Source organism: Lonchura striata, chromosome 3 (assembly GCF_050655825.1).
Source record: "Lonchura striata isolate lonStrDom1 chromosome 3, ASM5065582v1, whole genome shotgun sequence".
Lineage (NCBI taxonomy): Eukaryota > Metazoa > Chordata > Aves > Passeriformes > Estrildidae > Lonchura > Lonchura striata.
In genome coordinates, this window is record NC_140705.1 from 102,360,024 (window position 1) to 102,385,242 (window position 25,219).

The 25,219-nt window shown below is 37.7% G+C and overlaps 1 protein-coding gene across 10 annotated transcripts in view; it reads left to right on the forward strand.

Moving 5' to 3' along the window:
- The window catches only part of HHAT (hedgehog acyltransferase), a 152,418-nt gene that overhangs the window by 75,584 nt on the left and 51,615 nt on the right, over positions 1 to 25,219 (forward strand). For all 10 annotated transcript variants that reach the window (XM_085576004.1, XM_085576003.1, XM_085576007.1 and 7 more), the window contains one exon: positions 12,152 to 12,296. In XM_085576004.1, coding sequence (XP_085432130.1) covers positions 12,152 to 12,296 — 145 coding nt within the window. The remainder of the gene's footprint in view (positions 1 to 12,151; positions 12,297 to 25,219) is intronic.

Genomic DNA, 25,219 nt, shown 5'->3' on the forward strand with positions numbered 1-25,219 from the left:
AGCAGGAGGTGCTTAGTAAAAAAAATCTAGAGGTATAAGTTTAATTTTACTCTGTTTTTAAGATTGAGTTGATCACTAAGAGTAATAAGAATGGTATCAAAACTGCCTCCTTTTTTTCTCACTCAATATTGTTTCAGTTCTCTTGCAAAGGGAAGATTAAAAATCAAAATAGAGCACGTTCAGCTCTTATTTTTCCCTGAATCCTTGTGCTAACTTAATATATATATATATGTATATATGTATATATCACCTATATTTTTGCAGATTTTATGGTAGTTTCAATCCCAATGCTGACAAGTAAAACCAGCATATAAACAACTATATACTGAAAACAGCAAATTTCCCGACCCAAAAGATTGGTTCTGGAATTTTTAATTTGAACTGGTTTAAACCAGTGGCTGGCTTCCTGTGTTCAGCTCTAGAAGAGTTGATGCTCTTTCTTGTATCCTTTTCAGCTTGTACTCTCCTGAATTTTGTGTTTCAGTAAGTTGTGTGAGAAGTTCTCTCCATGTCTTTTTTCCCCCTTATTGATTATTTGTCAATTCTCAGTAAATTAGAGCTGAATTAATTTTGTCTTTTCAGCAAAATGTTATATAGAAAACAATAAATGCTAGGCTTCCTAAGATAGGGCAGATGTGGGAACTTTATATCAAATAGGAGAAGTTTCATTGTATTTTTGTCAGATTTTTTTTTTCTTACTTTTTCAGGTGATACTTAGATCTGTACTGAGCAAGGTAGTGCTTTGCTTCACTGTTTCTATATTAATTTCTTACAGATGAACAGACTTGAGTAGTAACTAATTTGAAATCAATGACAGAATTTGTATTGACTTTTAATAAATAATGTGTCTGATTTATGAAATAAAATGCTAATGGGTAACATTCTCCCAGTGATTTCAAGTTTTTCCTTCTCTTTCCTTAAGGAAAATAATCTATAGAAAAACAGATGTATAAAAAAATAGATCTTGGTATAAAAATAGATTTAGAATGAGTTAAACCTTAGAGTATCTGTCAACACCTTTAAGGCAAAGGGTTTTTGAACAAGAAGTATTTGGAGATCATTCAAAAGGAAGATATACCAAAGAAAGTCAAACTGGCAGATTAATAAAATTAATGTTTTAATCTGAATTGAAATAGCAACATTTATCTTTTTAGTTCTTTAGTTAAGTGAAAACATGTCATTCAGTCTAGTAAGATTTTTTTAAATTGAGACATAAAGATCTCTCTTCTCAAAATCATACCATGATGAATTTCTAGTTTAAGATCTTGTTTTTAGATTTATTTGGTAAGAAACTAAATACACCATAAGCAATTCATTTTGGGAAACCAGCTACTTTTACATATGGCATATTTTAAATTTTTACTATCCTTGTAAGTGTTTTTTAAAAGTATAGAATACTTTGATTTCTATATTTTCATTTATGGCTGCAATGAGGTGCACTAATTAAGTCCAGTTCAATATGCTGTCATTTCCTACCCAGCCCCCCTTTGTAAAAGGGGAAGTATTTTATATGATGTCCGTGTTTTGTTAGTGGTTTAGATTAGACTTCGTTAGTGTGCTAGATTATTATTTTCCCCAGAAGAATGAACTCCATATATTTGTCTCTGTAGTTAAAAGATCACCATTATTTTGTGCACCAAAGATGGGGTCAGTGACAGCTGGTATCCTCAGCTTTCCAGAGGGCATAATTTTAGATTGTTTTCATTGTTTGGGTTCAGTGAGGGATTTTTTGTCTCTTTTTTTTCCTTTCCTTAATTTTGTTTGCCTTATTTGTTCTGCTAGATGCATTAAATTTTTTGCAGTTATTCATAATAAGTTATGCACTGTACAGAGATCCTGCAGACAGCTGGTGAGGAGCATGGAAAGGTTCTGACTGGTTAGCCTGACCTCTGGGCCCTGGTTCCACAGGGGATGAAACTGAACTAAAAGCTCATTGCTGTTGAAGGGGGAAAGGTTTATTTTATCTTTCCTCCCCTCCTTGCAGTCTCACCACTTCCTCCTCCTCACACCTTCCTGCTGGAATCCTTGCTCAGCTGATCTAGCTCTTTATCCCAGCAGAATGCTCTACTTCCTTAGGTGATTTTATTGCTAGATGCTTTAGCTCATGAAGAGGGATCTGAAAAGCACCCAAAGCTATGGGTGGAAGTGGAAGGAGGAGCAGATTGACTATTGGAACCTCCTGCATGTAAATGTGCATAAACTGTGTGAGGTAGCAGGCTCAGCCTCTGTATTTAGGAGCAGTGAAACAAAGGAGCCAGTTGGGTTCTGCTGCATTAATTACTCAGGCTATGCCAGGGCACACATTCAGCCTGACCAAGATGGCAGTGCCTGTGTATTTCACAACCATATACATATACAATGTATATTCAATGTGTGTGTCCTATATACATTGAAAAATGAGTAATTATTTCCTTTCAATCTTTTTGCAAGTATAACTCACATTGAACTACCATGAGACAAGTAAAGTTTCCTTCTTCAGTAGAGACAAGATCTGACTAAACATTGCGAAGTTGTTCGAGGGAGGTATGTTTGTTGACCACCTTGGAAGATTAAATCTTTAATAAGATCTCTGCAATAAATAAAGACCCTAGCAGCTGTTCTTCAGCACACACTGGGCTTTGATCTTCCTCTTACTTCATTTGGTGGAAAAAGTATTTATATCTCTTGTATACTATTGTTGAGCCAGTCTGGCCTTTTCTTTTTTTCCAATACTTTTGTATCATTCTTACATATTTTTGCTGCAGTATAGTGATTTGGTTAAGAGACACGCATTACCAGTGCTACTTTCTTCATAACATCTTTATGTACTTGCTGTAGAATTGTGTTTGAATTTGTTGCTTTGCTTTCTAAGAATGAACAAACTCAATCAGACTCTTATTTGCTATTGCAGAATTGGTTTTTGAGACGAGGTACCAACCATAATGTCAAAACCCAGACTAGGGGAAAGAGCTTGCCACTCACTCCCTACTGCCTACCCTGCCCTTGAGTTCAGCCATATCATTGCTCTAACCAGAAATCTATACTATCCCAAGTAGGTATACTCTGACTCTAAATAGGTGGAAACTTGTTCTTCTAGATGTGAACGTTAATCAGGGCAGATTTGTGACTACTTGTCTTTGATACTCAGAAGCAGCAAGCTGAGTCAAGGTGCTGTTTTGTACTGAGATGCTGAATGACCATCAGAGGTAAATATGGGTTGCCTGATGCATCCTAGTCAGTCCAGTGACTTCTAGCTTTGCTAACAATAGTTCTGAGTCAAGCAATTCTTGCTGTGATATTCTTGCCATGCAATTCTTGCTTTTGCTTGATTTTATTTTCTTCTCTCTTCTTCACCCTCCTGTGGTAGGATTTCATTATTCTTAATGGAAGTAAAGCCCATGAGGTTTTGAGTGCCCTGCTAAAAAGTGCTGACATGGTGATACACTTATATTGTGGCACTGATGTTCTTTGATGAGGGATCTTCTCATCTCAAACTCAGTAACAAAGACTGAAAAGGTAGTAGAGGGAGAAGCATATGCAATATGATACAGGATTTTGTGTGGTGAATGACAAAAATTATGCAGAAATAATTTGGACATACCATTCTACTGTTTTCTACCTTTTGAGGCTTTTTTTGGTCTAATCTTTGCAAGAAATATTATTTTTTATGAGAAACCATTGTGATTTCTCTGATATGATCACTGCTCTGCTCCAGACAACAATGTCAGCTGCAAAGCCCCTGGCATACCTGCTTGGTGATCATTAAAAAAAAAAAATATTATCCCACCTACCAGCATTATTTACTTCCTCTTCTATTTTGGAGACATTGGGCAATTTTCTGCTGCTAGGTCCTTAATGCTGTTTGAAAAGCAAGTAAAACATGCTATAGTGTGAAAACAAGGCAGAATGATCCTGGTTATGTGCTTCTTTCTTACTGTTACATTACTACAGCCTCTGTCTGTGGTTCGCCTCAAAAATAAGTTCAGGCAATAGGTGTCAGCAATTACAGAAATATGAGTTAAAATCCTGAGGAGTGGTTGCACTCTGGTCTTCCTGCTCTGCCTTGAGCTATAGAACATTGCTGCAGGGAAAGCATGGTCTTTATTTGCTGAGGGTGATTTCAATCAAATGTCTCATAGGGATTATTACTGTGTATTATTTATTTGGTAACAGTCATAAGGGGTAAGATCAAAATTCAGCACTAATGATTGGTGAAGTTGGATCCTTTCCCAACTGGATTACAATTTAAAAGTTAAAAATCTTAAAATGTGGATGAGAGAACCAACATGGGCAGAATGAGAACCCAAAGAACAAAAATAGGGATGTCAAGGACCTGCATACAGAGAAGAATGCACAAATCTCTTGATCAGTGAGAGCTGAGACACATTTACAGGAGTATGTACACTGCCATTACATGGCTAAATTCCCTGCTTTAAACATAAAACAGAAAAGAGGATGGTGCACTTTAGTGCTGTTCATTTTGCACTTTTCACAAGCTGCCACTTAAAAAAAATAAATGGGCAGGTTCTTTGAGAGTGAAGAGTTAAACAGAGAAGTACAGAAATTTACTTGTGTGTATGTCAAACTTCCACACATGCATCTGTAAGTGTAGTGGATACATATGAGCTGGTAGGAGGCTTTCTTCAAACAGAAGGGGGAGTTGGCTGTTTGCTGAGAGATGCTATAAATGTAGATCTTTTGGAAAATCTAAAAATGAAATGGTGCTAGTGCAAGACAGCGTTTTGTTGAGTGAATGTTTAGTAAGACATCAATAGCGAAGATGAGTATCTTCTCAAATACTATATATAGCATTTATTCCTAAATTCAGAATCAAGTTCTATTTGTGAAAATAGATCTTAACTGACAGCTGCTTGATTTTAATTGTGTGGTCCTCTTTTTATAGGAGTTAATGTAGGGAATTACAGGTTGTTTGCATCATCCTGTCTCTTGGAAAAATGCTGTCAGTTCCTACTTTTATGTGTGAACCTTCCAGGAGCTAATTTTTACCTTTGCTTTGCAAGAAAAGTATATACCTTGAAAAGAAATGGGATATGACCTCAAGCCACAGTTCAGGTTGGGTAGAAGGGAGGGAAAAACTGCAAGCAAAATGAAATGCCAGAAAAATGAAACAAATTGAAGTAAAGGGGATGTTTCTGGGTCAGAGTTAGGTGAAGAAACAGGAATGATTGCCATGATTGCTGAAGGGTACAGTGTATGTTGATGAAGAAGTAAAATTGTTCTTCTATTTAGTGTGGAAGTTATTGATGGATAAGGTCTAATAGCACATCTTGTTCACTTTCCTCTTGAAGGCTTGTTTTGATCTTGGTATATTGCAACTCTGGAGATTCCACAATTTCTTTTAGATTATTTAATAAATTAATACTTTGTACATGTATTCAACCAGAATTCTTTATTTGTATTGCTCTTCTGTTCTGTGCTACAGTCTCTGCTCTTACTCTGTTGAACATCTGTCCCTCAGCTTCAGAGTGCAGGAAAGTGTACCATATTGAGATGTCAGCCTCTCATGAGCTGCCTTTCCCTGGCTCCTGTTGATCTTCAAGCATAACTTCTATTATCATTAATGAGTACATGTAGTCCCTCCCTTTGTTTCTGAAGTCTCCCAAGCACACTTCTGTTGCTATGACCCATTGCCCACTGACAATATGTATTAACAAACATAAGATGATCCATTGCTTGGACCCAACCCATCTTTATTTCTACTGCTCACTTTAGAAATTAAATAAATTGACATTCTGTTTGGCAGAGCTTTGTCACAATTTTCAGCCTTTCCTCCGTCCCATCTGCTCCCCCAGCTGCTCAGTCACACCCTGCCCTCCATTTTCAGAGTGCCGAACTGCAGATAGATAAAATAGCCAGTAACTGTTAGTCAGGATGTGTCGCCTCCCTTCCCACTGTCCCATCTGCTCCTCGCTCTCTTTCAGCTTTTCATCCATGCTCCTGTTTTTTTGCTGTCCCATTATTTTTGGCAACTGGCTGCATTGCGGATGGCCCAGATTCAGGATGTGTATTGGGGTGTTTGCTCTTGGTAATTCCTGGGGTTCGGGGACATTGTAGATTTGGCTTCTCATTTACCTGAGCACATTTTCTAAAAGAAAGCACTTGAGGAGGGCTGGCACCTTTAAGATTGACTGGGTGGTATCCATTCTGTCAAAAAGTATTGAAGTTGTGAGAGGGGCTTAATCCTTTAGTTGGAGTACAGTGGAGGGTTGGAGTACAGTGGAGAGTGAAAACTGAAACTCAGAAAACTGCACTAGTAAAAAGAACTTTGAGGCTTTTTCTAAGCTCTTTGCTGACAGGGCAGCTTTACTCACAAACATTTTAACCATACATCCCCTCCCCGCAACAATCCTTGTAAACCCTAAATAACAGACTATTGCAAAGAACATTTAATTTTGGTTTTGTGATGTAAAGATGAGTCAACCTTGCATCAGATTTTAAGCATTGTTTGTCTAATAAAAACCTTGAGGAAATTGAAAGGATAGAGTTGTAGGAAGCACACTTAGTCTCCTCTAATACACTAGGAGAGGCAATGAAAGATAATGCAGGACTAGGTGTTATTTTCATGGTAGTTAATTTGCTCTATTTCTTCCACACAATAAATAGTGCAGTTTCTATGTCTTATTTGGCTGATAGGTTTGAGTGGGAGAGAATGAAGTCTGTAGAACAGACAGTAATAAAACACTGCACTCCTTTAAAAGAAGAAATCTCTTCTTTTAAAGTTGTTCTAGGTTATCTTGATCCTTAAAAAACAAAAGCAGATGAAAATAGAATAATGTAATCTCTAGTTTTGCAGTTTGAATTATCAGGTATGTTTCATGTCACTCTGGTCATAGTATCTGACAGTCTTCTTCCACAGTGCATATGTTCACATAAGAAATAATTCAGCTGCTTCTCCAATTTTATCACACACTCTTGTTTTACCCTGTGCTTGGATCATCAGTTCTCTGGATGGATAGTTCATAAAGACAGAAATGTTGTGAATCTCTGTTTTACACCATAAAGATGGACTCTTGGTTAAATTGCAGGGAATTTAATTCCTTTATATGGGACTTGTTTAAGTATTTTCAGTATAAGCAAGCTTGATAACGACTCTGACTTTATGGAGAAGTTTTCCTTAATCTGTCCCAGAACAGCTCTATAAATGAGATGTTTTGCAAATGCAGCACACGTAGATGTTTTCCATCTTATGAGTGTTTGCCAAGAAGTTACCAGCTAATGTCTGTCAGGGGAGACTGCCTGCCACTTGTCACTCTGTCATCAAGCTGGGTTTGCAGCATGGTGGAAAATATGTGCCTCTGCTCCTGAGCCCTCCCTAACCCAGTGTGCTGCCTGGGACCTGCTCCCAGAACAAGCCCTCTCAATGATGAGCCTTTGGGATATGCCAAATCACCATGATTTTGCCATGAAAAGTTTGAGTGGATGTAGGAAAATGTAGGCTTGCTTCCCTGATAAAATACTGAGGGATCTATTTCTGTAAAAAACTTTAGTGTGACATTGTGTATAGGACTGCTTACTTTTGATTGCTGTACAGAATTCAGTCTTAGGTGTCTCCTCAACTTCATAGCATTATAGAATAGTTTGAGTTGGAAGAGACCTTAAGGATCATCTAGTTCCAACCACCTGCTGTGGGCAAGGACACTTTCTACTAGATCAGGTTGCTCAGTGCTTCATCCAGCCTAGCCTTGAACACTTCCAGGGATAGAGCATCCTCAGTTTCTCTGGGCAACCAGTGCCTCACCACCCTTGCAGTAAAGAATGTCTTTCTAATACCTAATCTAAAGCTATGCTCTTTCCATTTGAAGCCACTCTCTCTTGTCCTGTCACTACATGTGACTTGTCTGTCACTTCCAGCTTCCATCTGGAAGACTGCATTATCCTGGTCAGTCTTCCCCACAGCGTTTTTTCTGTTGTTGGCTAGCTCAGAGAAACAAATGCATTTACCTGGACCTTCAATTTAATCTGTCCATGCCATTCAGTACTATCTTTGTGAACAGTCCTGTAAAATGCAAATTTGCTGTTGGCAGCTCTAAGTGACACTAGAAAGAAGTTCCTTTAAATTCTACTCTGCTGCTTGAAGCCACTTCTCCTGCTCTCTTTGTGTATTTTGTGCTCATAGTGGTATAATTAACCTGCATAGCAAATTAAATAAATATTTTTTATCTAACTCAAAATTCTACTGTGTCCTTTACCTCACTCCTAATTCTCACCTAAATGATTTATTATGGTGTGTATTGTTTTTCATCAGCTTTCTAAAGAGATAACCATTATACAAGCTTCTCATTTCTGGCTTGGTTTTCTCTTAGAGGCTAAATGTGGCATGCATGTGTAAGTGGAAATGGATTTAGGAATGGAAATGTTTGGACAATGCAATTTCTTTTCATGCCTGTCTTCCTCCTCCACTCTCAAACACGTAAGATTTGCTTGTCAAGGCACCCCACTACATGATAGTACTATTTCTTTTTGTAAGGTGGTTGCAAAGGCTGCAAAGTTGGGAGAAATTCGATGGCACCCAGTTTTGCTAGACCAAACAATGTGCAAAGGGAAATTTTTCCCAACATCTGGCAAAAATGCCTGAGACTGATCTTTATGTACAGCAGGAATGGGTTTGGAATAACAACTCAAACTCCATTCAGTTCCAGGAAAGGTTGGCTGAGCCAATGTTTTACAAGCCACCTTCTATGTCATGCTGCATGCATTTGGGCTGAGTATCGTGTTAGTATGTCTATTTTTTTTTTTTTTTGGTGTAGTTTAAGTTCTACAGTCCATTTATTTCATGGTGTGTGGGGAGGTGGGGATGCTGGTGATTACTAAAAGTGAAGTATGGTAAAGTATTGATGCGAGATTATAAAATGGAGCCTTGAGGAGGGATGCAAATCAGGCAGCCATGGTTTCATTGTCATTTTAACACAAGATTGCCACTCTACCTTCTGCCTGTATTTCCAACAAGAAAGAGGAGAGAGAAGAAGACAGCAGTAAAATCCAGAGAAACAGCACAAATCCATAGCAATTGTTTATATTGTTGTAATGGAACATATTGTTGAAAGCATTAAATGGCATAAGGAAGAGTTGTGGGTGTGGAGGGGTTTTTTAAGTTTGCTTTGATCTAAACAATTTGGTGTACATTCACAAAATTTACGAGTTTATAAATATTTAAATAAAATTTTTGTTGTGGGTTATCTAGACCAATGTAATGTCTTTTTCATTGCTAAATAAGGCTTCCAATTTATTAATTTGAGCATGCTACCTGCTCAGGTGCTTTCCCAGTTAGCTTATTCTAGATGGCTTGAGATGTTTAAGCAAAGTTTTCTTTTTTACTTTCATAGTAGCTGAGTGAAATCTGCATTGACAGCAAAGACTGTCAGGAAAATATTTACTGCTTTTAGGATCAATGGCTAGCCAAGCTAATGGAAATTAGCTACAGCAAAACCCAGTGAAGATTCATTGCTTGTCTAAACTCTGTCTGTCATAAACTGCTCCTTTATACCTTATAAATGACTAAGGGCTTTTATGGTCTATACTACATTTAACTTGCCTTGTTTAATGTGCAGCACTTCTGCAAAAGGTGATATACTTTATGTGACAGTTTAATTTTTTTTTTTTTAGTAACTCCATTAAAAAAAAAGGTAGCAGAGATTTTTTTAGCTATTTGTTGTTTTCATTGTACTGCTTTGAGTTGTAAAACAGGCAAACTTTAGAAACTTAACAAGTCTGACCCATTACCTTGATGGAAAATGCATTTAAACACCAGCTGTCTGATGGGTTGTCCATCTCCAATTCTTTGTACTGCTTTAGCAGAGGAGTTTTTTACCTTTCTTAATTAAAACTGTTTTTCCTTAGAGTTGACAAATAAGTTTGATAGACAAAAGGAGAGCGAAAGGTAGATCTGATGATAGAAAATGCCCTATTTGAGCTGCAGCTTAATTCGAGCTACTATGATCATAACTTGTCCTTATTTAAACTTTGTTGCTAACATGGATTTCACAGCAAGATTTCAAATGTTTTCTTTCTGTGCCTACACTTATACATTCTGAAAAGGCATACATTTTTCATGTGTGGGACTGTACATTCAAAGCATGCCTTTCAGGAAGAGACAAACTTAAGCTGTCCTCCATGTGTGTGTGAACAGAAGGCAAATGTATTGGAAGTCCTTGGATAGCTTTGGAGATATGAAATATTAGAAAGGGAAAAAGTTCTTTCACTAATTCAGTTGTCTGTGTCTGAATATTTAGATAATTGTTATATTCTCTATCTCTCTCCTATCATGTCCTAGTTTTCATGCAGAATTTTTAGAGAAAAATCTGAGTGTTTTCATACATGACTATTTTTCATAGCATTGTGTGGAAGATTGGCTATTGCTCTATTGTACATACTGACTGATACAGAGCACTTGTCCTTAAACCTTATCTGTTCCTATTTTTGTGCTGACTCAGACTGACTCATGTACTAGATATAGTTCTGACCAAGGCTAACGTTCAATTTCCCAGAGATTACTTTGCAGTAATATGTTGAAATTGTATTTCTATGCTTGTAACTGTCATTTATTTGAAGATTTGTCTCTATAATCTAGCAGTTGAAACATTTGTTTTGATGCTTACAGAAGGAGCAATTTCATTGTCTAGAAATGTATTTTTAGGTGTATTTTGAGCATGTGTTTATGTTGTTTCAGGTATCTGAGCATGAATTCTGGTCTGCCTGTAGCTATTAAAGATTAATTACTGCTTCTTTTTTTTTTGTTGTTGTTTTTTTTTTTTGGATACTGCAGTCACAAGACTTTATTTTATGCAATGTCACCATTTATGAGATGAAGGCTGAACAGTCCAAGATATTTCCCTTATTTTCCATGCCCTGGAAAATGGTCATCACTTCACACAAAGCATTCAATCTTTTGTAAATTCAAGCACTATGTTCAGAGGCTTTCAGCCTGGGGCCACAATGTACAGGATATTTTTCCTTGTGTAGTAATGAGACAATATTTCTTGGTGAAGTGCTGTAATGTTCTTTAGATTTTCCTCTAGCACCTGAATAATGGAGGAGGCTAAAACTTCCTCATTCTTCTTTTACCATCTTCTTGCAGTCTCCATGCTGAACTCATGCCTCAGGTGATAATGCAAAATACAGATTCAGAATATCTGAATAATTATATATATAACTATGCTTCTTGAACATGAGCAGTAACATTTGCACTGAAGAGAAAATTTGAGATTGCATGTATCTGTGAACCCTTTTTTATAGGTATCTATTTGTTAAGAGTCATTGCTATAACCAGATCTAATCTGATTCTAGAATCTTTCAATGATGTCTTATTAATCAACCAGAGGATTAATGGCTTCTGAAGTTGTTTAATGCTGTTTGCTGTATACTGAAGTGTTTTATTCTATATTGGGTCCTACTGGAAGTATCACCTACTCTAGAAGCATGTTGCTACTGTTCACATCTGTCACCAAAAATTCATCAAGGAGCACATTTTGTAAAATAGGAATTAATCCACTGAATGTGTAGAGCTGTGTCCCCTTCTGGGCTCCTCACACCAGAGACATGAACATGCTGGAGTGGGTCCAGCCAGGGGACTGATAGTAAAGGCACAGAAACCTCTGCTGTAAGAGGAGAAGCTGAGAGAGCTGGGTCTGTTCATCTTGGAGGAGAGAAGGTTCAGGGGAATCTTATCCATGTGTATAAATACCCAACTACAGGCTTTTCTAAGTGATATTCAGTGATAGGACAAAAGACAGGGGGCACAGACTGAAATCCAATTTAAACATAAAAAAATACATTTAAACACACACAAAAAAATCTCTTCTATTGTGAGGGGTTGCCCAGCAAGGTTGGGCAGTCTACATCACTGGGAGTATTCAAAACCCAAACAGATACTGCCTGAGCAACCTTCTCTAGCTGACCCTGCTTTGATCCTTCAGAGGTCACTTCCAGCCATAACTGTGATTCAAAACTGCTTTTAATCAGGAAGCCTTACTCCAGCTTGAATGACAGCGGTGAGAGGTTCTTTTAGATATTTAAAATCTTTGGGATCTGTTCCATAAGGATTTGAACTGCTGTATGAAAGTTGTTTGTTGTAATGGCAATGTCTTTTTCTAATGCTGCTTGAAAATTTGTAGGGATTGTTCACTTCATCTGCACCTTTTGTTTTGCTTCTCAGGAACGTTTCTTCTCGCCAAGATTTCGTCGTCGACTTCATGCTGTCCTAGCATCTGTTAGCACTTCAATGCTGATTTTATCAAATCTAATATTTCTTGGAGGAAATCAAATTGGAAAAATCTACTGGAACAGGATCTTTATGGAAGGCAAGTTTATTTTTATGTGCTTTCTAGATAAAAGAATGTTCCAAATGTTACCTTGGGTGGGCTAAGCCAGGTTTTTCTCCCAGTGCACTAACTGGGAGTTAATTTTTTTCTGGTCAAAACTATCAAAAATCTGAGAAAATTCAAATAACTCTGCAGGCTGCATGACTACAAAGAAACATTGCCTTTCTCCTATTCAAGTCTAGAAGGAGGGCTGTCAGGCTTCTTTGACAAGTGAAATCACTGAAGATCAAGTAATAAATGTGTGACAAGTTACCAAGTTGATTTTTTTCCCCACTCTGCATTTCACACACATCAGTAGGATAGGCGTACTAAAGCCAACCCCACAGATTCTCTGGATGGCTAGTGAGTAAGATCTGCAAAATACAGCATTAATTGAGCACTTAATGGATTTTTTTTTTTGTAGTGAATGTGATTTCGGGCTGGGGACCTGCTGACAAGTGTGGGGACAGGGGAACTTGGGTGACAATGTCAGCCTTGGTGCTGCTGAATAAGCAGCATGGGATGTTGTGCTGTGAGCTGACTCAGGAGACAATTTTTTTGCCAGAGGTCAGTGTAAGTAGGACTAATTTTCTTTTTAGGTTCTTACTGCTGCCAGTCAAATGAAGGTCTTGTAGAGGAATATTTCTTCCTCCTGAGGGAAGTACTAATAGGTTTCTCTGCCTAGAAGTGGTCTCTTAAAAAGACCACCACTGTCTATTGCAGTGTTTTCTCCTCTTGTTCCTTTCAATGGCTTAGAAATCAGCTCTAGAGTTCCAAGATTCTACTTAAGCATCCCAAAATAGTGAAACTCTTAAAGAGTAAGTTATGTACATGAGTGGAACAATTTATCTTCTAAACTAAAGGAAAAGAAAAAATTTAAAGAACTTGAAGAAAGGAACATTTTTAGCATGAAATATAGTGAAACTTTTTGTTAATACTGGGCAGGAAAGAGGGCGTACTAGTTTTTGCTCTTTAAAGCACAACATACTTGTGCTCTGTTTCTTTTTTTTAGATAGCTTTGTTTTCTCTGAAATTGTTTCCTTCCAGGTAGTTGCCTAGTAGTAGAAAATAAGCTGAGAGAAAAGGTTCACAGTAAATTTAGTCATATCTTCTTATTTATTAAAAGAAAAAAAAAGACTAATGAAGTTGTCTATCTCAGGCTTATATCTCCATACAAAATATTTCCATAATGCAATCTGTATATTATATGAGAATATATATCAAGAAAGTATCCCTTTTTTGTTAGAAGGGTTAGTGGTTATGCAGGGGTTTGCAACTGATGAAGGACAATACTTTATCAAGTATAACCATATTTAGTTAAAACAGAATAAATTGTTGATTGTTTTTCTAGTTTTGTTTTTTTTTCCTTGGGGAGGGGGTAGTTTTTTGATCTATTCCTCCTGCACTTGAATACATAGAGTTACTTAAGGATTAGGTACCAGTCATCTAAGACAGGAATAGGAAATTAGTTTAGTCATTTGCATCTTTGTTTCCATTATGTTTTAATCAAATTAACTTTATTTTTAGAACATGAAAGCTTTTGCTTAGTGCAGCTCATACTCCACTAGTAGAAATCTCAGTGTTTATCTTTGCAAGCTTTGTATGCCTCTATTATTTGATGACTCAGATGCCTGTGAGTATGTTGTTTAACTGCACTGTTGTTCTGACAAGTCCCATGTACAGGCTGAAACATCCACGAAAATTTTATTGCATCTACACACTTGATCCATTGTGGTTTTCTTACTGTGGAACAAATGGGATGAACTCTGGTATCAGTCTAGGCTAGGGATGAACACATCAAGAATAGATCTGCAGTGAGAGACTTGGGGGTGCTGGTGGATGAAAAGCTGGACATGACCCAGCAATGTTCACTGGCAGCCCAGACAGCCAAATGTGTTTTGGGCTACATCAGAAAGAGCCTGGGCAGCCAAAGGCCAAGGAAGGGGATTCTGCCTCTCTGCTCCCCTCTGCTGAGACCCCTCCTGCAGTTCTGTGTCCAGCTCTGGGGCCTCCAGCACAGGAAGGACATGGACCTGTTGAAGCAGGTCCACAAAATTGAGCAGAAGGACGGAGCGCCTCTCCTGTGAGGAAATGCTGAGAGAGTTGGGATTGTTCAGCCTGGAGAAGAGAAGGCTTTGGGGTGACCTAATTGTGGCCTTCCAGTACCTTAAGGGAGCCTACAAGAAATATGGAAAGGGACTTTTTACAAGAGCATGTAGTGACAGGACAAGAGGGAATGGCTTCAAACTGAAAGAGAATAAGTTTGGATTAGATACTAGAAAGAAATACTTCCCTGTAAATGTGGAACAGGTTGTCCAGAGAAGGTGTGGATGCCCTGATCCCTGGAAGTGTCCAAAGTCAGACTGGATAGATCTCTGAGCAACCTGGGAAGAGTCCCTGCCCATGGCAAGGGGCTGGAACTGGATGGTCTTTAAGGTCCCTTACAACCCAGGCCATTCAATGATTCTATGATTGAAGGCCAGTCAGGAGGACTATTCAAATCTTCCAGAAGGACTATTCAAATCTTCTAGTTCCAGAAGGACTATTCAAATCTCGGTGTTCAGTTTCAACTAGATTTAAGTGCTAGTCTGTAAGAGAGACAACAAAAATCTATGTTTGGAGTGTGCAATGCTAAAAGCTAAAGTTAAATAAATTTGTTTAGTCTGCACTGTTCTGGTAAATCCAATTAATCAATATTTACAGACTGAACTAAACACTACAAATATGTACTCTTTGATCATTCCTTTGTCAGCCCAAGAACAGATGAGATGATCTAGCTATTTGGCTTGAACTCAAGCTGTTGTCTTCACCTTTATAAAAAATTCAGTTGGGGTATGCTTGACTTGTTAGAGCTAAGGGTAGTGGTGGTGGGTGGGTGTTCTGTGTGGCAGGAGGGTATTTGTTTGGATTTTTATCTTTGTGCTTTATTTCTGGTGTGATGCAAGCAATATAAAGTTCCCAAGAATGAAGATTTTCTTTTGTGCATTATTATTCTGGAGAGCTTTGATTAGAACAGATATTGATAGTCTGTCATTGACTTGTGGAGAATAGTCTAGAAATCTGGCAGAGGACCCCCAGAGCTCTTTTGTACATAATACCCAAATCTTTGTCCTAGATAAAGCAATGTTACAATGTCCAGTACATTACTGAGATCTGCTAAATATGTATCTAGTTGCTTTGAGTCAATAATTGTTAACTTTGGGTCAAGAAGAAAGAAGATATCCTGTGAATTTCAGGTGTAAAGTATTAGAAACAATATTCTCTGTTTAAAAGCTTTTTGATCTCTTTGAAATTTGCCTTGGTTTAGGAAACCTAAGCAGGGTTCCCTAAGCACCCCTCTAAAACCAGAGGGTAGACATTGGCATTGGGAGGACATTACATTCTCAGGAACCCACCAGCAGGACTTGAGATTGGTTGACTGAGGTGTCAGAAGGCTGTGCAGCACTAGTGTGACATAAAATCCCTCTGAGTTCAGGAACAGAGAGATGTGGAAACAAAACCTCCCACCTGTGCCCTATCAGCTGCAAAGAGTAGTCAGCTCCTTTCCTTTGTTCAAATCCCACAGAATTATGTCTATAAAGATCTGTACATGTATGAGTAGGGAAAAAATAGGAGAAGAGATGTGTGCTTCAGTTTGTAAATATAATTGGCATTCGTAGGTCACTAAAAAGTGGTCAAGAACATATATGCTAAAGTCCAGCAATAAAATGCACCTCAGACAGAAATCAGATCTGCAGGTTTAGGTGCAACGTAAGATGTTGTGTGGCATTTGCAGTTCTGGCAAGTAAATGAACCTCAGAATATCAGTATTGTAAGGCCCTAAATGCCCAGCCTACAGCACTTCATAGTCAGAAATTAGCAGTTCTGTTGTATAACACCGAAAAACAGAACACTGAGGGGCAGCTTCCTGCTAGCATGTGTGTGCCAGTGATGCAAATTTAAACCAACAAGCTCTTAAAAGAAAGTTTTATTGAAGTTTAAGATGTACGAAATGCACTTCTAGTTTTGCTCTGTGGTTACTGGAGAGGATCTATTCTATTCTTTTGCAAAGACTGAGTATTGTCAAAAATCTCTACAGTTTTTGGAGAGTGGGGAAGAAAAGGTATGGATATGAAAGCACCTAAACCTCAGGGCCAGCACAGTCATATTGAGGAGAACCGTGCAAGTGGGGTTACTTTTGTTATCAAAGGTTTGTGAATTGCATTTTAGGAACAGGATTTAGATGAAGTTTCCTGGGATTCTTATTTGGCTGATACCTGTTTTGAAATGTTTTGGCAGTGCTTTCCACAGTTCCCATTCCACAAACAAGGGGAGTTGATATCTGAGCACATATTCTTTAATATTTATTTTGTTTCTTCTTGTGAAAAATAAATTAAATTTATCTGGCTTTAAAAATATTTTGTGCATCTTTAAAATCACTGGTGTCAAAATTATGAGAGCAGAGGTCTAGGTATCTTATGTGTATGAAGATTTGTTCTGAATTTTGTTCTGAAAATTCTCTCTATTCTTTCTGTTCAGACCCAGCATTAGTACTTGTTTCTAAAATATAATTTGGCCCTTTTATTTACAAAGAAAAAAGTTCCTATAGCAAGCACTTACTTTGATCTTTCTTTAGTAAGAATTTTCTCATGAGGGACAGTGTCTAATAAGAAAGTAGGAGAAACATCTTCTATGTAACAAACCTTTTTTAATTCTGTATTCTCCATAGAGAATAATTAATGCTTCACTTCAAAATGAGCTGCTCCAAGAAGAAGGGTTTTCTTTGGAAGGGCTCACTCCTACAACCAGCACTGTGCAGTGCTTTTGGTTAAAAGACTGAAATATTTTATCAAGCATGGATGAAGGCATTAGGCTGGGAGGGGACATAAGTGTATTAGGTGATAAAAGTCTAAAATTCTCCCTGGTCTTTTTCTGGTTTACAAGGAACAGAGTCCAGATCAATGAGGAAAGCATACAGTGCATTTCAGGTGCATTTTACTTCGAACAGCTGTCTGAAAATTGGACTCTGATTTAAGTGAGGACAGTGATAAGCCATGATTTAACTTAACTGTAAACTAGTCCTTTAGCTATTCAATTTACCTTGCCAAATTGTGAGGAGTGCCTCTCTGGAGGGCAGTTCAGCCCATATACATCTGTCTTAGCATGAGATGAGATGCATTGTCACTCTTCACTGCGTTCAGGGGCATTTTGTACAGCTTAGTTTGGATTATTAGATTGAACACCCAACCTTTGAGAAGGTATCCTTTAGTAGACATCCAACAAAGAGTGAATTTCACCCTCAGTTAGGAGTGATTTACTGCAGGGGGTACAGAATGGCTGGCTGGGCAGAAGTCCTGCAATGAAGGATGTCTGAGTGTTCTACCAGACTGTGAACTTTGTGCATCAACAACGTCGTAGCACCAGCAAAAATAGACCTTGTGCAAAGATGCATTGACAGCAGTGCAAAACGCATAAATGCACTTCTCCTACATGATGTTCTGAAGGCTAACGTTAAAATATGTGCACTTTTGATCACTGCAGTTTAAAAAAGCAGTAAGGAAGAAGTAAAAAAGCAATTAGGAAGAAGGAAATACAACAACATATACAAATACAGTGGGAAGTCTAGAGCTGTGATCCTGAATAAATGATATTGCTATGTTTTGAGAGAAAAGTATTGAGGGGAGAAATGTTTACATAAAAGTTTCTGCAAATTAAATTTTACCAAGATGTTCTGATCACCAGTGGGTCAGGAGAAAGGAAAAAAACTGTAAAATGTAGCAAGTACTTGCACTTCGGTGATCCTTACGGGTCCCTTCCAGTTCCAGCTCTGGATATTCTATGATTCTATGACATTATCTAGATAAAACTGTTGGATTGCCAACTTCAGGGGATAGTCTCCAGGTAGAAAAAAAATCTGTCAAGCAATGTAGAAAATTCTGATGTCATCATGATGTAGGAGTAATCTCTAAATTGCCTCCAGACCCATTGCAGGCCCTATTTTCATTAGGCAGTTCAGCAGCAATTAGAGCAAAATTTAAAGCAAAACTAAAATTTATTTCTCCATGTCTAATATTTGTTCACTAAATGAAGATGGTGATGCCTTTGCCTCCAGTTTTTTTCTTTTGGCTTGCTTTGGAGGAAAATCAGGTCCTATGCTAATCAGATTTCAGATAATTGGTCAATTTATAGGGAAAAGAAAAGATGTTCTCCTTATCACCTTACCTACTTTACAGAGGCAGAAAGCCTTTGGACTTCTTCCCAGCTGTGCAACACAGCAATCTTAGACATACAAGATTCAGAGGTATGAGTGAAACAAAGAGTTTTGTTTTACATATTTGATGTAACATGCCTAAATGTGGATTTTTTGGCAGAAACAGTGGACCATTATATTTTAATGATATTAAAATAAAATTATGCTTATTGGTAATGACACTGCATCACAGGACTGAAAATTATTCTAACAATCTCTGTTTCACTTTATGCAAATCACTTAGTGTGTGAGTTGAGAATTGCAGTGGTACCAGAGTCTTTCAAGGCATTGTCCTGAACTATTGCTGCCTTTAGAAGTTTTGCCCTTGGTTGTGAGGACAGTGAAATTAGGTTGTTGCTGTACAAAAACTCATTTGTCTATTAGTATTAGAGATGTCTAAGTTCAAGATCTAAATCATTTAAAAGCTATGAGTTACTAACTGTGCAGCTCCACTGCTGTGTGAGATGTCAATTGCAAAAAAAGAGATTCCTGTATTGGTTGTTGTGTGTTCGAGTCTGGCTCATGTGAGATCATGCCTTCCCATCTGCTAAGTTGTTGACTGTATGTCTCATGTGCTGCAATAAGGAGTGTAGGTAGAAGGCCTCAGGATAATCAGTTCCTACAACCTCATCCTTCAGGAACTGAGTACTGCTAGGTCATAGATTTAGCACATTTGAAGGGCTGAGAGAAGAGGTGGAGCAAAGTAGTTAGAACTTATTATTCAGCAGGGTTTAGCTGGACGTTTTAGCTCTGAGGTTTTGCCAGATAATGTACAATATCTTAGGAGCCATACTTAATGTAGCAACTTCTGAAATGGGTTGCATTGATAGATGTAATTAGCTGTGAAGGGTTAAAGGTGTAGGAGGAATGAAATCATGCAGCAAAAGAACTCAAAGGAATCCACAAAAAAAGTCAGCTGGGGCATCCCTGTGAGTGTGTGATACTTCACTGTCTATTCTATGCATCTCTTGCAAAGTCATTGCTCAAATTTCTTTGCAGCTGAAATAAAAAGGAGGGCTGCTTCCATGATTGGCAATTCAGAGTTTCAGGTGGCCCTTGTTTTAGTTTGGAAAACTCTGTTGTAGAGAAGCTAGCATATGGTCTTCCAGCATTCTTGTTCCTCCAGATTTTCACTTTCACTAAGAAATCCCACTTGCTGCTGTTATGCAGAAATTTTCTTAGGGTCATTTTTTCCCAAAAATACATTTATGAACATTATATTGATGAATTGTGTAATTTAGAGTAATATTGCATAGTGGCAGAAGTATTACTGAAGGTGTCACATTTTTCTAAGTGATTCATTCTTCTTCATGTACAAAAGAAGCTTGTTTTCAGAATGTGACCTTGCTTAGTGGGTGCAGTTCATTGGGATGTGAACTGGCAAAATACCAAGAAAAATTAATTTTGGTCTGCAGCAATAAGGAGGCAGTATTTGGTTTTTTTCTCCTGTACCTCCCAAAGGATGACAGCTGTATAAAAGAAAATATTCACATATTTTTGGGGGGCATTTTCTTCAGATTTGAAACAGTAAAGTGTGTTCTGCCATTTTCTGTTGAATCATGTTGGTTTGAGGCTCTCTTCTATGTGAAAATTATTGGAGCATTGCTATGTTTAAGTTAAACCCTTGCTGTTTAATCTCAATAGTTTGCCGTTTGTTCTTAATTTTTCTTTAGATTCTTAGGACGTGATCCTGCAACCAAATCAATGCAGAAAGTTCTTTCTATCTAGAAAGTTCCAGAACATATGCAGACATATCTGCTGGGATCAACATGATTCCATGGTCAGAATCAGTCATAAAGAACCTATATTTCATATATCTTATTAAAGCCTTTATTTTACACAGAGCATGTACAAGTGAAGAAAAATGCAGGGCAGTGCACACTATGACTACACATAGAGTTCACAGTTGTCTGTTGTGCTGCATCTGACTTACAGAACTAAATAAACTACTCTGTACAGAGAAAATGGGGAGTTGTTTCTACATCGTGCTGCCTTCTTGTCAATTTGCAGCTCTTTCATAAAAATACAGCTTTGCTACTTTGTGAGCTTTGCTGATCACAGGCGAAATGCCCCCAGATTTTCAATTACTTTGGCAAGGTTCGTTCAACCTTTTTCCAATTGTTGTGATGTTGCTAGTGAAGTACAGTATGGCATGATGAGCAATTGTTGTACAAGGTTGGCCAAGTCCATCTTACAGAGTAACCTTACTGGTAGCAGCATGCTTAGTGTGGAAGCTGGAATGAATGATGCCACTAAACACCTTTGTTCTGCTGGTGTGGCAGGTCAGCATGTGCTGTTCTAGCATAGTCTTTCAGAGGCTGAAGCAGTTTGAATGTGTGGACTCTTTATGCCTTAAACATAGCATTTACATAAAAAGAACAAAAATAATTTTTATGTCAAAAAGCTTTAAATTGTCATGACCTTGTGACTGCTCCTCAGTGGGAAATTCAGCTTTGCCATGCACAGCAAAAGCCTCACAGTGGTCCAGAGTAACATAGCTGGGTATAAAATACTTGAAGTGCTGTTCTATTGATCCCTGTTCTTATTGGGAAATTTATACCTAAATGAACTCATGGTTGCGGTGGCATGTATATATCTGATTAGTAAGAGACATTATTTCTGCTAATATGTGTAACAATCGAGAAAAGTTGTCTGAGGAATGGTGTAATCTCTTTCTTTTCCTTTTACTCAGAAATTTCCAGGAGTCTTTTAGGTGCTATTTCTTTCTTGTCATTGATTTCTTTTGTCTGTCAGCCCCTTTCATTTGTCCTCAGATTTGAGCTAGTCCTGACTCACACTTCTTTTTTCTCAAATGCTTTTTGAGAGAACAGTTCCCACGTACAGAAAGTAACCTTCTCACATCAGGAACTGGAATACCAGCTGTATTTAGCTTTGCAATCATTGAGATATTCATGACAACTTTCTACGTTGTTTATTTCCTGAAAAGTAATGTTAAAACAGCATTGTGGTATTCCACAATTACTGCCACTTGGAGCTTGCTAAATCAAATTTTCTCAACTTACAGCAAAAAAAAAAAAAAAAAAGACACCTTTTTTTTGCCCCAAATGCCAGCCTGAGTTATCAGCTTGAGACTGAGAATTCTAGCAGTGTTCATTCTGGTTCTTGCACTTCTACCAGCAAAGTCAGAGGTGAGAACAATCCTCTTGTAAAGATGCATGGGCCACAGAGGAGGCTGATCTTTTCCTAAAACTACTGTTCCCTGTGCAGAAGAATAAAAAGCAGTTAAGAGCTTATTTTTCTCACTGAGGAAGTCTGAGAGGATTTTTACTATGCTATAGCACAGTTCTGCTGCATTTTTACACTAATGCTGTTTTGCTTATAATTTCATTCTAGGTAAACAAGCAAAAATTGTTGTCTTAGACTATTTTATCATATTTTCTTTTTAATCTCTGAATGTATTTATTTCAGCCATCTTTAAAAAGGGAAGCTAAAAGTACAAGAACCCAGAAAAAAATTAGCTGTTTCAGCCTTGTCTTGACTGTTTTGGAAGAGGATTTGTTTAGTGTTTGTTTGAGTTTTTTTAAGATGGAGAGAGCAAAGCCTTGTATATGTGTTTAATGAAATGTATAGACTTACACCCTGGTAAGTGCTGACAGTTCTGTAAAATGTCTCTAACTGATGTCATTCCATTTACTGCTAAATTGCATGCTGGGACATGTTTTCTTAAGGCACTTTGCACCAGCCAACAAAGACCTGAAACTCTGAAGCAGAGCTAGGATTTAAGTTCATGCTGAACTTGGAATGTAGCAAACTTTCTGTGGGCATGATCAAACCCTATGAGAAGCAGCACCATATGGTGGAACACATGGCTCTGCTGTCCCTGAGGAAGCACTATGAGGCAGAAGTGTGTCTCCTCCCTAAACAGCTGCATTTTTTCCCTCAGTCACTGATAATCTCACTGTTTGCTGTGATACCTGTAAAGGATGGATAAGCAGGGAAGCATGTGGCTCTGCTACATTTTTAATCTCTTTAGGCACTGTCTTCCCCTGAGAAAATGGAGAAATATGTGTTGTCTCCTAAACCCTTGGTTCTGCCTCCTGCAGAGGCTGCACCCCTGGGACAGCATGCTCTCCAGTGCTGTCATAGGGACAACTTGTGATGACCATTTGGATACATGAAGTGCATGGATTGGCTCTACCTAAGTTCTCTGAGATCAGTTAGAATTAGAGTACTAAATGGGACAGTTCCCAAAATTGACTTAATCATCCTAGAAATATTACAATTTTCTGTTAGTGCATGTACACCCATATTTGAGTAATAGAATGTACCTGAGATATTAGGCTAAATAAATGCAAGAAATATTAATGCCTTAAAGCCAGTCAGAGATCATCATAAGCATTCGAAGTTATTGTTACAAATTACATCCAATGCTTGCAGTTTGTTCTGTAGTGAAATAATGATCATTTTCAGAGCAGAGAAATTCCTCAAGAATGTTACTTCCAAGAAAGTAATGGATTTCAAATACTAGGGTTGTTTTTATTTAATACAATGTCTTCCATTTTACCTTTTGATTTCTCACTTACTGCTTCTAAATTTCCTGATCTAAGGTCAGCATGTACTGAAGCCCAGTAGTGACCTGTTGGCTTGTGGCTGTCTTCATAGGTGTTGAATTTTCAGTGTTGGTAGGTTAGCTTAAAAGCCTGTTACAAATGCCTTGGCTGTCCATGCTTTAACAAGATCCATTTTATTTCTGACAGTTGTTGAGATACCTGACTGAGATTTTCCACAAATCTCTGTCAAGCTGCCAAACTCGTGTATTCCTGTCCATTCTGTGGGTGAGCAATAAATGGTGTGAGTCACTTGAAGCTACAGAGCAGCATGGCTGTGTTTAGGCATCTTAAGCAGAAAATATGCTCTGTTGTTAATAACTGATTCATAATTGATTTTTCTTTTAAAGCTACTTCCTTATTTTTGCAGCTTGCATCAAAAACTGGTAAATAATATGGTATGTTTTTTGTGTTGTTAGTATCCATCCTCCTAGCCATGTAAGAACATTGGACATGATTATTGATTTTTATCCATTCTGCCCTCTTTCATGTGGTTTTTATAGGACCCACAGCTAAGCCCTCTATCAAATATAATGATCCATCTGCAAATTCTAACTTAGGCTTTAAAACAATCCTTGCAGAAGAGTGATTTCTGTATTATACTAAAGTATCCATAAAAACTCTCCCAATGGTGGGACTTTTGTGTCTGAATAAAGATTCATCTTGTATCTAGATTGAACAAAATCTCAAATCCTTGTACTTGTGTGGAGTGTTGTTGTTGAAGAGGGTTTTTTTGCTCTTCAAAAATAGTAGCAAAGTGTTACTGAAGTAGTTGCATTGTTCAGAAGGAAAAACATCTTCTTTAGTAGTCCTTAACATTGAAAGAAAACTGTAGGTACTCTGTTCCATTACCTGCAGGTTAATATGTATCCTGCAGTGAGAATAGTTTGCAAATAATTGAAAATGTTTTAAATGTGAATCTTCTGACTATAATACTCTGCCAGTCTCTATGTCTATTATTTATATTGAAGGTATCTTCTATTTAACAATAGTTAAATAGTTTGCATGTAAATAGTTGAAAATCAGCTTATCAGAGAACCTGAATGTTGTCCCAGTTGCTATCACCTATTACCTTTGTTTTAAAGTGGTTAGAACTGTGATCCTTTTTCTAGCATGTCTGTTGCACACAGCTTAGAATGTTAGATATATATATATATATGTATGTGTGTGTATATATGTATATATATATCTGTGTGTATATATCCCTTCTGCTGTGTATAAACACTGCTTCAGGTACATTTTTACTGCAGCAAAAAGGAAATTAAATAATATGTTTGCAACAACATGGTCTTGAAGACAGGGGCACTATTGATCACAGCTGAAGTCTAGCTTGTGGATATCTTATTCTTCACCCAGCATTGGAACAGGTGAAGATTTTCACATTTCTGGCCAAATGCCATGTTTAAATGTTTTAAGAACTGTCGACCTATACCAATGTGGAAAATGAAATGCTGAAAAACTCTAGAGAATTGCTAATAGTACGTACAGACTTTCTCCTTAGCTTCAGTTCTTATTTTCCCAGGTCAGGAGCACTTGACAGTTTGTACCATCTGATAGTTTTTTTCTGTGCCTCTGATATACAGCTAGAAAGAGGGATTGGAGAAAGTTGCTGTTAACACGAACTCAGCAATATCATGGTGGGTCTGCAGACTTCTCTAGGAGTGCAATAAGCTTGGAGACTGAACTCTTGCTCTTGTCAATAGTTTGATCACTTGAGACCACAGTAGCTTTCATAAAAGCTATGAAAAATATACAGAAAAATGTCCATCCCATCCGTATGTGCCAGGAGGACAATTTACATGGGGGTTTATATGTTAGTTAGAGTAGCAAAAGCAGTGTCACTATAACTTACTGTATGCCAACCCAGCATAAATATATCCTGGCAGAATGAGATTCTCTTTTCCATCATTTTCTTACCCAGAATGTTACCATTTGATCAGATGTAACAGGAGATCTGCATGACTAGTACAGGAAAATGCCCTGTAAGTCAGCACATAGAGCCAAAACAAGTATCACAAGACTCTCAGGGTAAAACAATCAGTATCCCCCAGAAAGCCTCTAAACATTATTTGACTCAAAATTCTATAAGAGAAGACTGGCTGTTGGTGTGCACATGCCTAAAACCC